The following is a 13,893-nucleotide window of genomic DNA, read 5'->3' as shown; positions in this document are numbered from 1 at the left end:
TGGGGATAAGAGGTATTCAAATGGTGTAAGCGCTTCATCAAACAGTTTCGTTTATTTTGGTTTCGTTTAAAACACTAAATTACATGTTAAATAATTTACAATCAAAATGTGGATATCGTTCTCTACATACATACTGTCGTCCTACCCGTCCTTACTCATTAGCAGCATTCAGAGCAGCATTCTACGTGCCGCATGCATGGGGTGGGGTGGAGGAGGACCTTACACTGTTCCTGCAGCACACTTTGAAAAATATATACCTTTGATTTTCTAAAGTACTGTACATACACACGCACATTCCACACTTGGGATTGGTTTGGTTTGTTTTGGTTTAGATTGGATTGGATTGGAGTGGTTTGGAGTGGTTTGGGGACTGACTATCCGTATGCCTCAAGCATCATTGCAACATTTATTTTTCATACTGGCTTTATCAAAATAAAAAAAAACTACAGTGTTCTCGCACGCTAATATTATGATTTGTGTCCAGTGCCCTCCTCTATACATTTATCTCATTTTTTGTTTTGTTTTGTTCTGTCGAGGCACACGTGTCTCGACATCAAGATACCCCGGTGCTCAGTTCCTATATATGTATGTGTGTATGCATATTTATATATATATGTATACTAGTACAATATTATTCCATTTGCGACTGCTGGAACTCGGTTTTGTTTTGAGTTTACACTTTTTAGATCACTACAATTTGCAAAGTAAAGCTTAGTATTCAGTTTATTTGGATTTTACCTCTTTCTAATTGTGTTTCTTTTTTGTTACAACTAAAAATGGTACTAGGGCTATTTGGGTATTTCGTTTAGGCATTTGCTGAATGGTAGTGTTGAATTTTCGCATTTAGCAGAAGGTTTTACGAATTTACAATTAATTTGTTTATTATTTTGGCAGTTTTTGTTCATCTGCTGTGTGATGTGTGTAATTTAGTCCCCAGCCGAAAGGGGAACCCCAGCATTGAGCCACAAAACAAACGAAAAACTGAACTGAATCTTGAGAGCGGGGGTGATGGGTGCTGGGTGGTGGGTGCTGAGTGCTGGTTGCAAGTGTAACTTTACTGACACTTATGGAGTATCGGCTAAGGTGAAAACTAACCGAAGACTTGAATGGAGTACCAGGCGGCAAGGCAATAGCAGCAGCATGATCAGCAGCATGGGCATCGACGCAGAGACTCTCTCTCTAGAAAACTTAGCCATGGATTGTGGGATTGTGGGACTAACTAAAGCCAAACTAGTTACAGCATTCGTTACAATTACAAAATCGGTTAAAGTTAATTCTTAAATATCTCTGCTTATACGTATGTTTTAGACACCAGCTGCGGTTGTTGCGGTTGTGTGTGTTGCTGTGGGTGTGGGCTGTGTGTGTGGATAGGACGACTACAGCTGCGCCAGCGAGTCGGAGCGTATAAGCGGCGCCAGGGAGCTGGGAGCCTTGTGGCCAGATTCGATCTCGTACTGTACATCGAGCGAGGCACCTGCGAAAAGAAAAAAAGATTTAGGCCAAAACTCTCATCAATACGGTGTCCCGTTCCACAACGGCAGGCAAATTTATTTTTGAATCGATATTTCGGGCGCGAGTCTTGCTGCTCTGGCTCATGGACTATCTAATGTGCTGCGACTCTTATGGATCTCGAGTTCTCCTTACGTTTCTTCTCCAATTGGGCATTCTGGCCCTCTGGAATGAACGATGCCACGATTATAGCACAGACGACGCACAGGGCGCCAAACAAAAATGGCGGTCCTGGCACATGATGCGATATCTTTTCCACATTCGTCTCGCGACTGCCACTGGACATGTGTAGATTGTCGCGTTCTTCGTTCAGATTTACATTGAACAGATAGAAGAAAACGCCAAACACAGCTGGTCCCAAGCCATTGCACAGGCCCCTCATGCCCGTGATCATACCCTGAACAGCACCTAAATGGTGGATGGGGGATCAAGGATAAGTGTCATATACGAATCATCAAAAGAGGAAACAGAACTCACCCTGACTCTCGGGGGACGCATACAGCGATACGAACGCACTGATGGCGGGATAGGTGATGGAGGCCAAGGCAGCCACAACGCCTGCCGACCACATCATCCTGCGAAAATAATAATGGATACATTCACACAATGCCCCACATCAGCATTTGGCTCCTGGCTCTCCTGACCACTCACCACTTCTGACTGCCCAAGCCGTACCACAGCAGCTGTACGATTTCCAAGGCCAGGCCCACAATGATCGTTCGTTTGGCGCCAAACACTCTAAAGGACAGAAACAGATGACGATCAGGATTCCGAGAGATTCAATCTTCTGTGTGATTAGAATACGTACTTCATAAAGGAACCCAGGGTCACTTGCACTGTGATGCTCAGGATACCAACGATGGCTATGAAGATGGACACCTCCGTATAGTTGAAGCCCATCTTTAGCTTCAGGTAGACAAACATGCAGGAATACTCCCCAGCCTCTGGTAGATACGAGAGCAGCACAGTGAGGCACAGCATCAAAACGGTCTTGTCCGTGCCGACCTTTCGCAAAGCCTGAGTCGTCAGAAATGAAAGAAAGCATATTAATTTCTGGAATTCTCCTCGTTCTCCTGGTTCTTCTGCTCACCTGAAATGGATCCGCCTGCTCCCAGCTAATGGGCGCACCCCAAGAGGAGGGTCGCACCTTCTCCGAGAGGCTTTCCGGCACAGCCACCAGAATAAAGAACACGTCCAGCAGCGCTATGGCTGTGGATAGAGCAATAACAAGCGTTTCGCCATACGAGTCCATCAGAGCGTTGCCCAACGCCGGCGAGATGACCAGACTAGCAGCAAAGGTGGCTGAGGCAAGGCCATAAGCCTTGGAACGTTCCTCCGGCGTGGTCACATCGGCCACGTAGGCAAACACCACCGAGAAGGTGACGGCAAAGGCGCCACTTATTGAGATCATGGCAAAGAACCACGAGGTGTTGAAGGACATCACCGGTATGGGTAGGCAGGTGAAGAATACTGTCACTAATAGGAAAAACTTTCGACCCCAAATGTCCGAAAGAGCGCCGATCAGCGGCGCCGCCAGGAACGACAGGATCCCCTTGATGCCCATGACCAGGCCGTTCATGAGGAACGTATGATCCGGGAATGTCTTGTTCAGTTTCTGCAAGAAAGATGCGAGAAAAAGGTCAACGAGAGGTCACAGAGAGGCTAAAACACTCCCTCTCTGCTTACCGATATTATGGGCATCGTTAGGAGTCCCCACGCAAAGAACTCTAGAAATATCACAACCAGCGCATGATGAACACTCGGCTCGCCTATTCCGGAACTCTACGGAGAGAAGATGGAAGATGAGTTAGCCATTATTAGATTGCCAAGGAGTCTTTGGAGAAGGGAGATGGTGCATGGTGAATGGTGAATGGTAAATGGTAACTGGAAGCTGCGTCATCAACGCGTCAGCACGAGCAACCGTCACAACGGGCACTGCCGTCACACTGCCACCCATCAATTGGCGGCTGCCATGCGGGTGACTGAAAATAAATTGTACTAAATTCGAAATTGTTTTCGTTTGTTAGGCAGGCCCCCTCCCCACGTGTGGCCGACCAGAGACCTTCTGGCTTCACAGGGTCTCTGGTCTCTAACCGATTTGTTGTGTCGCTCATCAATAAATAAAATAATAATAAATAAAAAACCGCGAGCCCAAATTCAATGAAGGAAAATTCCATCCAACATCCGATCCCTGGCGATCGAACGTTGCTCCCGCCGCCCCAGGGAATCGGATGGCTACGATGAAGAATGGAGAGGGAATCCCTAAAAGACCTCGGACACCGAGAAAAACCAACCTTGCAGCAGCATACGTTGCACGCGTAGCGTAGCCATCGAGAGAATCGATTCCGCTTGCGTCGCTGTAACGGCGGATCTGCTCCTGGAGCCAGCGACCACATCGAGATGTAAGAGGCCGCCGAGTGGGTGCGCCGATGCGTGCTGCCCGGTGCACCACCACCGCCCGTCCTTGCGGAGGTGCCCAGCGACGTTGAGGTGATTGCGGTCTCGACAAAGTTGCTCGGATGGGCCGCGTACCGCGATGACTGCAGGAGAGAGGCGGCATTAGAGGTGTCGACGTGGCCATGATGGACCTGTTGCCGTCGAGGGCTGCTGCCGCTTACCGTGGGCACGTTGTCCAGGTCCGGCTGATTGATACCGCTGCTCGGTGTCGTGCTGATGCTCGTGCTGGTGGTGGTGGTGGTGGCAATGGAGGCCGACCGGTTGTCCGCATGCAGCCTCTTGAGCGGAGAATTGCCCTTGACCAGCTGCCCGACGCCGCTGCGTACGCAGGTGGGCGGCGACAGCGGCAGGGAGCTGACGGTCTCCACATCTTCCTCGTCTGCCACATCTGCCGTTGTCGGCGTGGAGCTGTTGCTATCCGTGCTCTGGGTGTCCGTCTGTTCGCCGGACTCTGGGTCTGGTTCGGGCCTGATATGCGTGCCGATCAGTCGCCCGCTTGCCAGGGGAACGGAGTTGACTTGCTTGGCCTGCGGCTGCAATTCCGTCTCCGTATCCGACTCCTGCTCTGTCTCGGACTCTTCATCCGGGTCCGCATGCTCCTGCTCCGCCTGGTTCTGGTCCTGGTTCTGTTTCTGGTTTTGGTCGTGGTCCTCCTCCTTTTCCTTTTTCTGCCGCTGGGCATAACATTGCCCGTTACGCATTGTCTCCTTCCTCTCAGTGGCCAGTGGGCCGCGGCTTTGGTCTGGTATTTTCACTCGGTATTGTCCTGGTCACACTAAATTCCATTGCCATGGGCTCTACATGTGCAGGGGGTGGGGGAGGAGAGGGTAGTCGGGGATCACAGCTGCTGTCGCTGAATCCTTGGAACAGTTACTTTCCACCTCTTCTCTTGCGTCACCTTGCTCTCAACGGGGCTGCCTCTTCCTCTTCCTCTTCGTCTTCGCTCGTCTGCTCTGCTCTTCTTTTCTTTTCTCTTATCTTATCATTTGTTTGGCTTAGATGAGAATATTACTACCACATTTTCTTGAGATTGGACGTAGCTTTATCGAGTTTCACGCACTTTTCTTGCTGTAATTAAAGATCCCCCCCACCATTTTAAGGTTTACTTATTTGTCGAGCGACTTTTGTTCAGCTCTGAGGCGGCACCCCCATGTCTCTCGAATTTCCATTGTGGGTGGTGTCCGGTCTCCGGTCTCCGGTCTCCGACTCTGCCCCATCCATGCCTGACCAAATGGCGCTAAAAAGCTCGGACTAAATGCTGAACAATGCTGACTTTTTAGCACTTGGGCGCGAATTGGGACAGCAAGCATGGATGTGGGGGGGCCTTGGATCGAGAGAAAAAGCAGCAGCAGCATCAGAAGCAGCAACAAGCAAACAAAGCAAATCAAATAAAGAAATAATTCAAAATTAAGATTGATTTAAAGGGAAATCGTTGGAGGATCGGTGGAGCTGTGATTTTTATGCCAGAAAAGATGTTTCTTTGTTTGTTTGTTTGTTTGTTGCTGCTGTCGGGACGCGTGGCCTAAATATGCACCCATACATACACACACGCCTCGTATAACCCTGGATAACTGCACACGGAGAAACTTTTTGGCGTTGGTTTCCGGTGGATGCACAGCGACGGAAGTTCGGAAATTTTTTGATGAATTTTTTGTAAAATAATCGCTTTGAATTTTGACAAACATTTGAATAATATACAAACAAATACAAATCGGACTCCTCTGACTTTAATTGGTTAGGTTTCTCTCAGTGTGCTCCCGAAGACAGCGAAAAAGGCATTCCCATTCCCCCCACTCTTTCTGTCTGCTGGGTTTCAATGCTCGCGCCGCACTGACACGATCACCGACCCACTAAGAACTGAGAGCAACGGTAACAGTGCAATTAAATGTCGACCAACTGAGAGCTTAGAGAGAGAGAGAGAGAGAGAGAGAGCGAAAGCCAGTGAGCGGTGAGCGGACAGACAGAGAGCTAGAACGGAACAGGTGGGCCAGTCATAGAGCCACTCTCTGTGCTCTCAAGATTTCACTTGTGCGAGTGACACACTGAGAGCGAGCGTGAGAGGAGGCGACGAAGCATCCACCCTGTTTGAATATTAGAGAGCATTAGAGCGAAGACAAGCCACAAGCACAGTTCCGCCTACAAATATACCCTTTTGCGGGGTTTTGCACTGCGCTCTTTCCCTCCCATCCAGCATATAAGCTAGATCCGTTCGGTTTTCGACCTACAGAAGGTCTGCGAGTATCCCATTAATATACCCTTCCGTTTAAAGGGGTGCAGGGTGACCAAAAGTTACTGCTCCAAAGTAAATTGTCGCTCGCTCATCTACAAATAGACAAAGCTCCCGAACGATGATGATGCCGATGAAAGTTGGAGCGCAGAGCCGCGCTATTGTGTGGCAGTCTTGCGGGAAAGTCAACATTGAAACGATTGTCGTCGTATTGCTGTTGCAATTAGATTAATGTACTCACTAAACGTGGCAACCAGAGCAGCTGCTCGGCAGCACTTTTGACAGCATGAATCAGCCAGCCGCAAAACAGCTGTTGCCCTGTTTCGGATGGCAGTACTCTTCAAAGTGGAACCACTGCTTGGGAAAGGGTCAATACATTCGGAAATTTGCATAAATCTCCGGCCACAGCCAGCTGGCCAACGAGAAGGGCACTCAAGTCAAGTGCAGGCCAAACAAAAATAGGGATTTCCCCTACTGGCCCCCCCTACTGACTTGCGGCATCTACATAATCATCCGGGACCGAGAGTGCATCCTGCCAGAGCTCGGGTCCCCCCATCAGCGAAGTCAATCAGCAGGCGGATATTGCTGAAAGCAGTCCTTGCTCATCCTCTTCCGTGGGTCCTCAAATCCAATTTGAAAGAAAAACTTGAAAACTTGGCCTGACATTCGCCTGTGGGGCCTGTGGGGCCTGCGGGGCCTGTGGCCACTGGCCACATCAAAAGCCTGCACTGGGAGTGACCTTGACAGGCGGCAGAGGGATGATGGCAGTCCCCGGTCCCCTCTCCCCCCTCCTAACGACTGCCCGACAGACACATCCTTTTTGGGGCATGCCGCCGAGCAACAACTACATGGGCGACGATGGCGTAATGATTTGGCAAGAGACATGCTGGAAAACATTTCCATGTTTTCCTTTCATTAATGTCACAAAGAATGAACTACAAGAGGAGGGGCAAAAGATGTGGGCGGTGGCCAAAACCAAATTGAAAACCTGCCCAAAATGGGATCTGAGCTAATGGCGAACAGAACGGGGTATTACGTACTACACGCAAAACGCGCACATTTCATACAGTTGGAAAAATGTTCTTAAGTCAAGAATATGATGGGTACAAAAGTGGTTCGAGTGGTGTGAGGGAGCCTCATGTTTCATGTGGCCGTTCGTTTATGGCAAATTTAGTCAGCGTTTCGAAGAATTTATCTAGCATGTATTAGTATTTCTTTCAGTGTATTCAAATTCTTTTCCTCTAATTAATCTTTTCGCTCTTTTCGTTTAGGCCTAGGTCCTGCCTGTGCCTGTGGCTGCGGCTGCGGCTGTGGTCCCTGGCCTGCGGCCGTCCACGTGTGGCGCATTTAACACGCAAAATTATAAAAATAAAAGGGGTGGCAAGGTCAAGTTGGCGGCTTAATTTTTCCACTCGATTTGGCCAGCCCCAAAAGTGTAGCCTGCACTGGGATGGCAAAGAAGTTTCCATCCCTTTTCGTGCAGTCAAATTTTTGCAATAAGCCCAAGAACAGCAGACCTAATGGCCAATAGCAGGCAACTTCTTCATTGTTGTGGCTTTTTTGCATTCAAAAGTAGGCCAAAGCCCAACGAACCAAGGACACACACACACACACACACAGAGATACTGATACCAATTCGAGCTGGAAATAAAGTATGACTCTCCGCCCACACCACCTGTCTCCTGTCGCCTGTCCCCCGACTCCTGTCGCCTGGCTGGAGCCAGATGGAGCTGGAGACCAACACTGTCGCATTTTAATTAAAAACCCCCCACAAATTGGTGCCAAACCCGGCCACCCACGAGCCTCAAGCAGACAGTGAGCCGGAATCCTCTGATGCAGGATCAAAGCTGAGGCCCAAGGCAGTGCCAATGTGAAGCCGAAACCATGAACGCCCATCATCCATCTCTGTGCTGTTGTGGAAGAGTATCGATCAACAGTTTTTGTGCCAGTGGAACTGGATGCCAAATGTCAGCCTGTGCCTGTGCCGCCTGCGGGCCGCAGAGAGCTAATGGGGAAACCAAGGTCAGATGGGTGCAATGCAAGAGCAACAGCAACAGCTGCTGGGTCTCTGTGCCGAACTGCAGCGCGTGCAGCGTCTACGGGATACGCATCATGTACATACATATATATTACGTATACACAATGTGGCACCCCCCCCACATTATCCCCCACTCGCAGCCTGCCGCCTTTTAATATTAAAAATAGTTTGTCAACAACATGGTGGACAGAAAGTGTCAATTGGCAATGTCTCCTGCCATGCGGCAGACTTAATAGCGCGCGCGTGGATGGGATGGGATGGGATGGGATGGGGCCACGTCCGTCTTCGAGAGAATAACTAGAGAAAAACTTGACCCTTGCTCTATGCCAGCGGTGGGCATGTCCTTGCTCTCAACTGCTCTCCTGACTGATGACTGATGCTCGACTCGAGGCGCACAAGCGAATGATGGAAAAACAACATGCACATGTACATGTCGTGTGCATGAATGAAGCTAGCTTCGACTGACCACCGCTCACCGCTCTATGTTATTCGTCTCCTCTACTTTTTCTAGTAGAGATAGCGCTTTGCTTTTGGGGGGGGTATGTCCCTATTTTTCTTTCGATTCGGGCTTTGAGCTAATAGAAAAATTCCATTGCAGACTGTCAAATCAAAGTGATTTTCATCAGGCCACGGCCAAGGGCAAGGTGCAAAGTGGAAGGTCTGTTACAGTTGTCTCTCATTGACGTGATTGATAATGCTCCGTTGCACTGCACCGAAACGGCGGCTCAGTGCGGACCTTGCATGTCGCACCACCAGAAACCGACGAGCACGAAAACCTGACAGGCTGACAGACTGACAAACACGTAAATCGGAATGGAACACAAACCAATTTTAATAGATTTATGATTCTTAAAGTTCTGCACAAGCTGTGTTGACAGCGCAGACACGGCCCAGGCACAGGCACAGGCACAGGCACAGGACTCTGCTGCACTGAAGGCAGTCGTGCAGTTAATTTGCATAAAGAAGACGACGGATATGGCACTGGAATCTGGCCAAAAAAAAATTTAAAAAAAAAGCCAAGTACACAACTTTGGAAATGTAATGTTTCCGTCGCATAAAACCACAAAACAACTAGTGGAAAAAAGAATTTGCAGCAAAAGAACGAACGATTCTCCCAGTCAGAGGTCACTTTCTGTGTTCCATATCCTTTTTCGATTGATAGTTGTAGCTCTGCAAAAATCCTCTATAGCCAGTACATACTTTATTGCCGAGGCTCTTGTCTGGAAGAGGATTTGCGGTAAGGTTACACTGCGGCATATGCCAAAACAAAGGCCCACACTCCCCAACAAAGGCTTCATTCTGTGGGAGCGCAAGAGGGCAGAACAGCAAACAAAGCAGTGGATGGGCCATAATTTATGGACGGCAGTGTGTTATCTAACGGCTTTTCATGCGACCAGGACTGGGAAGGTCTGTCCTCCGATGTCTCCGCTCTTGGGAGCGCTCGTGTGAAGAGAAGGATTGCTCCCCGTAATTGATTGGCATTAACGGCGCCGGTTGAGCAAATGTTTGGCTCTGGCATCTCAGACCCAGACTCAGACACAATCCTGTCAGCGAAAATCTACTGTGTGCGTGGCAAGGTTTTTCCTTGCTTTCCCTATGTGGGGGAAAAGTGTCGTGCCATATTTGTTCTCTCGCTCTCGCTCTCCCTCTCTCTCTTACCCTGCGGTGCGGTGAGGGTTTATTGAACTTTGGCCAATGTTGGGTAAATTTGGTTAAGAAAATCAGACAAACAAACGTCCAAGGTGCCGCCATGTGATGGAGCGACGGTGGGTTGCCATCCTGCTTCTGCCTGCCCCCCCTTCGGGACGATTGCAATCGGGGGCCAGCGACTAAGCGGAGTTTGATGTGGCCATAAAGCCAGAGCCCCGGGCCGGAGCTCATTGCCCATAAAAATCCTGGCAGAACAATGAATACATTTAACGACTCCCCCGGAATGGTTGGAGCAGGGCATTATGTCAAATTCTCAGAACATTAGGGGGGTGCGAGGATGGCTACTGGTCAAAGGATGGGGGCTGGGACCCCATGCTCCCCCACATGGGGGACACTACCGATCTTTGTTCGCCATCCATGCGCTCGCTTCGGATCTCTTTGGGCAGCGCTCTCTCCCCTCAACGTAAATCCACCTTGGTGGACATAACCTAGCATAAGGCATAAGGCACAAGGCAGAAAATATAACCGTTCGAACGGGCCCACATCTTTGGTACAGCGACTGTTTTTGCGTAACGGGACAAACAGCTGAAGGCGAAAGCACGCGTTCGTGCAAGTACGGATTGAGAAGCATTTCAAGTTCAGTTTTTGTCAATTTTCCCCCACGCGTTTGCTTTCTAACAGTAAATTCTGCTCACACACACACACACACACACAAACACATGCAAAAAAAAAACACACTCTATAGATGCCCCTTCGCTTAATACGGGGCCCGGGGTGGGGGGTGAGGTGTGGGGGGGTCTATTGTTTATAGAGAAGAGGCTGGCGAACCGAGGGGCAAGCTAAACGGATAACCAGGGAAATCGCCACGAAACGAAATGAAAGCGAAAATGTAAACGCACGCAGAAAAACATGGGAAAATCGTGTAGGTATTTTTGTACACAATGACGCTACGCGACGATAGATGCGCAACGATTTGGATTTAGATTTAGATTGCGATTGCGATTCCGATTCCGACTCCGAGTCCGAGCGTGGTGTTCGCTTTTCCACATGCTGCGCCGTACTCAGCTGGAAAAGCGTCTGATTTGTACTCGCTGCCCCTGGGCCTTGCCAAACGAACATTTTCTTTGTGCCACCGCCGCTGTGTACCGTTTGTTGCACGCGACACACCGAGCTTTAAAGGCCAAAAGCTCTTTTTGGGTACTTTGCCACATTTTCAATGTACACATTTCGGGTTGTCCCCTCTGAATTTATTTATCTACATATATTCTGGTAACTAAACGCAGGCGATACAGCATTCTCTTCACCGGATGCCATACGGATTGATTTTCAGAATATCCATTAATGGGTATGGCTATTTCCTGGGGTCCTGATTTCATCACAGGAATAGAAATTTCCCTTTACTTTCACTCACCAATACGAGTGCCATTGCTAGCACACACACACACCCTTGCGCCTTCGATTATTTCACTTTCGTCGCGGAATTTGCTCCACAAACCTGCTTTCTGGCGTGCACAAAACTTCCAAAACCATGGCAATTGCTATTGTTTCTGTTGTTGCATTTTTCTTGACCAAAGCTTTCCCGTGTTGATCAACAACAGATGTATAAATGAACCAACTAAGTTTTCAGGCTTGTTGTAAACTGATAAATGAGTCTAGCTATCATTTGGCATATTTATCTCATTTTCATGCACTGCCGCTGCTATCTTGTGTAGAGAGTACTCAAATCTTTTGAGAGCTTCGTTCGCATCGATGGGACTTTTTCGCATTTCGCATTTCGCATTCTGTCTCTGTCTTCCTCTCTGCTTGTTGGCAGCTGGACGATTCGGCGCCATTGCTTTGCGTTTTATGAATGAAGAAGCTTTCTGCCGTGCAGCAAGTGGCAAAAGCTCCCCCATGGGGAATATTGTCGAAAGGGAAATTTTCCAGACTCTGTGGTGGCTTCTCGGAAAACTAAGAATTCATTTCGCAGTGTTCATTGTCCCCGCACAAAAGCTCATTTACAGGGAATCTCCTGGGCGAACTGTAACCACTAATGGGTACCCTGTGCAGTAATTAACACGTAGTCAAGGTCGGACGAAAAGCAATTCCACATAATTTCCCCTCGACTCGAGACCCGTAATTAAGCCCACCCGAAAGGGAAAGAGAGAGAGAGAGAATGGAATGGAAAGAGAACTGCTTGGCGCAGGCGTCACGAGCTTTCCACATATACACTCGAGCGAAATCTGTTGCATAGTTTTGCGGGCTTGGCGGCGCGACAGGCAGGCTGCCGCGACTCGGACTTCGATTTCCAGCAGTATTGCGGCTAATTAACATTTTTAGTCAGAGCCCGGTGCCATGGTGTCAGGAATGTGTCATGCCATGTGCGACGGGCGACGCCTGCAGTCGGAGGTGGAGGTGAAGTCGAAGTCGGAGTCGGATGATTACACCCAGACCAGTCCGATGTGTTGGTGAGTGGTGCTGGTGAGGGAGGGTGTGGGCAAGTACTAATGTAATATTCACACGCGCACGCACTGAAGGCAGTGGCGCGGCGTCCCTAGAAATTGGAACACCCAAAGGCAGACAGAGAAAGCCAAAGCTGATTCTAAGACGGAATCGGGAAGACCTTGACTAGTTTTATAGTGGCTACCTCATTAATGATGGAACCTATGAAACTGGTTCACCGAGAAAAGCGAGAGTTCAACGCTCGCCCAAAACTCGATTCGAATCAAAACAGAAACCCGCCAGAACAGAACAGAACAGAACAGAACAGAACAACTTCAGCTTCTCAACGAAAACGAAAGTCGACGACCCAGCGGCGACCATCGACCACCGACCACAAGTGGTTCCAGTCGGTGAGAGTGAAGAGTGTGCGGCAGGTCATCGATGTTGAGTCGATTATGAAATCTGACACACTTACTCGCCCGGGGAACGGAACTGAGAAATGAAATGGGAAATGGCGAGCAGTTCTTAGCACAGGTTTTTTATGTTTTTATTGGGTGTTGGGACTGAGAACATCAAGGCAATCACCCGTTTAGGGCACTATGAAGGGAAAAACCTTGTGATATTATCGCCAATGGCCCACCCACCCAATTCGCCTGTTTGTGATAAGCGGAATCGCCTGATTTGCCATCGAAATGGAATTTCCGTGCAGTAAAAAACTAGCAATTAGAATAGCGCGCATGTCTGTCATCAAGTGATCCCCAAATTGCTCGATAGAGCGGACGTATTACAATTAAAGTTAATTCTAAACCGCATTTCGTAGGCACGCAGCCGTCTAGTGAGTGATTCACGGCGATATGGGATGATAAGGAGGTCGGTTCCACTATCAGTGGCGCACTTACCGTGAAGATACTGCTGCTCTTGTGGGCCCGATTCCGTATGACCAGGCCCGCCAAGGGCTTCTTTACGTAGATCTTGGGCATCTCGGTGGCAACTTTTGCGGCTACGTGGCTCTCGTGGCTCTCGTGGCACTAGCACAGAACGTTCCTAAATGTTAATGTTTGCACTGGGAAACGCGCCGCACGTCGGCGGTTGATTGGTGGGGGAGTGTTGTGTTGGGGGGATGGTTGATTAGCTCTCTTTTTGGCCTGCACTACAGTCGGGCGACGGCTACGGCTACGGCGACTGTTTATTGAATATTTGGGCAATTTTCATGCATCACTGTTTATGTTATTATAATACTATTATTTGTAGACGCGTTTCTATGTTTCTCTATCCTTTATTCAGGCTCCAGGCGCGCTCGATTGTGGTGATGCCTTGTCGCTGGCTCTGGGGCTGGGGCTGGGATTGGTGTCGGTCGCTTTGGTGGCATGCATGCCTCTCGATTTATGGATACACAATCGACCGCATCTGACTAGCAGCACCTGGACACGACGTTCGGTTGAGTATTTACTCTTTCCTTTATTTTAATTCCACTGAACTGAGAAAAATGCGCTCGTTGCGTTGCAAACACGGACAGAGATGGATGCGTTTTTGGTGCTAAAAAATGCCGCGGTAGGCGCTGTCAACATGTGTTCTAGGGTTGCCACTCTAT

The 13,893-nt window shown here is 49.0% G+C and overlaps 1 protein-coding gene across 3 annotated transcripts; it reads right to left on the bottom strand.

Annotated features, from left to right (window-relative positions):
- Positions 1 to 33: 33 nt before the first annotated feature.
- On the bottom strand, positions 34 to 13,849 carry LOC4811876 (hippocampus abundant transcript 1 protein). 3 transcript variants are annotated; one of them, XM_001352699.4, is made up of 10 exons: positions 5,511 to 5,649; positions 4,128 to 5,034; positions 3,804 to 4,049; positions 3,196 to 3,291; positions 2,600 to 3,124; positions 2,318 to 2,526; positions 2,161 to 2,247; positions 1,987 to 2,084; positions 1,645 to 1,917; positions 34 to 1,474 (listed from the first exon to the last, which is right to left on the bottom strand). In XM_001352699.4, exons 2-10 carry the CDS (start codon positions 4,665 to 4,667, stop codon positions 1,377 to 1,379), a joined length of 2,172 nt encoding a protein of 723 aa, XP_001352735.4. In that variant the 5' UTR covers positions 4,668 to 5,034; positions 5,511 to 5,649; the 3' UTR covers positions 34 to 1,376. The 3 variants fall into 3 exon arrangements, with proteins under 3 accessions (XP_001352735.4, XP_015043792.1, XP_033237956.1); XM_015188306.2 differs by lacking the exons at positions 3,804 to 4,049; positions 4,128 to 5,034; positions 5,511 to 5,649 and adding an exon at positions 13,202 to 13,849; XM_033382065.1 differs by lacking the exons at positions 3,804 to 4,049; positions 4,128 to 5,034 and having other exon boundaries at positions 5,511 to 5,666.
- Between the last annotated feature and the right edge of the window lie 44 nt (positions 13,850 to 13,893).

This window comes from Drosophila pseudoobscura, chromosome X (genome assembly GCF_009870125.1).
Source record: "Drosophila pseudoobscura strain MV-25-SWS-2005 chromosome X, UCI_Dpse_MV25, whole genome shotgun sequence".
Classification (NCBI taxonomy): domain Eukaryota; kingdom Metazoa; phylum Arthropoda; class Insecta; order Diptera; family Drosophilidae; genus Drosophila; species Drosophila pseudoobscura.
Note: the sequence above shows the minus strand (reverse complement) of the source record. Positions and strands in the feature narration are given on the sequence as shown.

Coding starts and splice junctions, on each gene's coding strand:
- LOC4811876 (XM_001352699.4), bottom strand. CDS start 4,667: ATGCGTAACGGGCAATGTTATGCCCAGCGGCAGAAAAAGGAAAAGGAG. Junction 3,125..3,195: donor TAACGATGCCCATAATATCG/GTAAGCAGAGAG, acceptor TCTTTCTTGCAG/AAACTGAACAAGACATTCCC. Junction 2,248..2,317: donor ACCCTGGGTTCCTTTATGAA/GTACGTATTCTA, acceptor TCTGTCCTTTAG/AGTGTTTGGCGCCAAACGAA.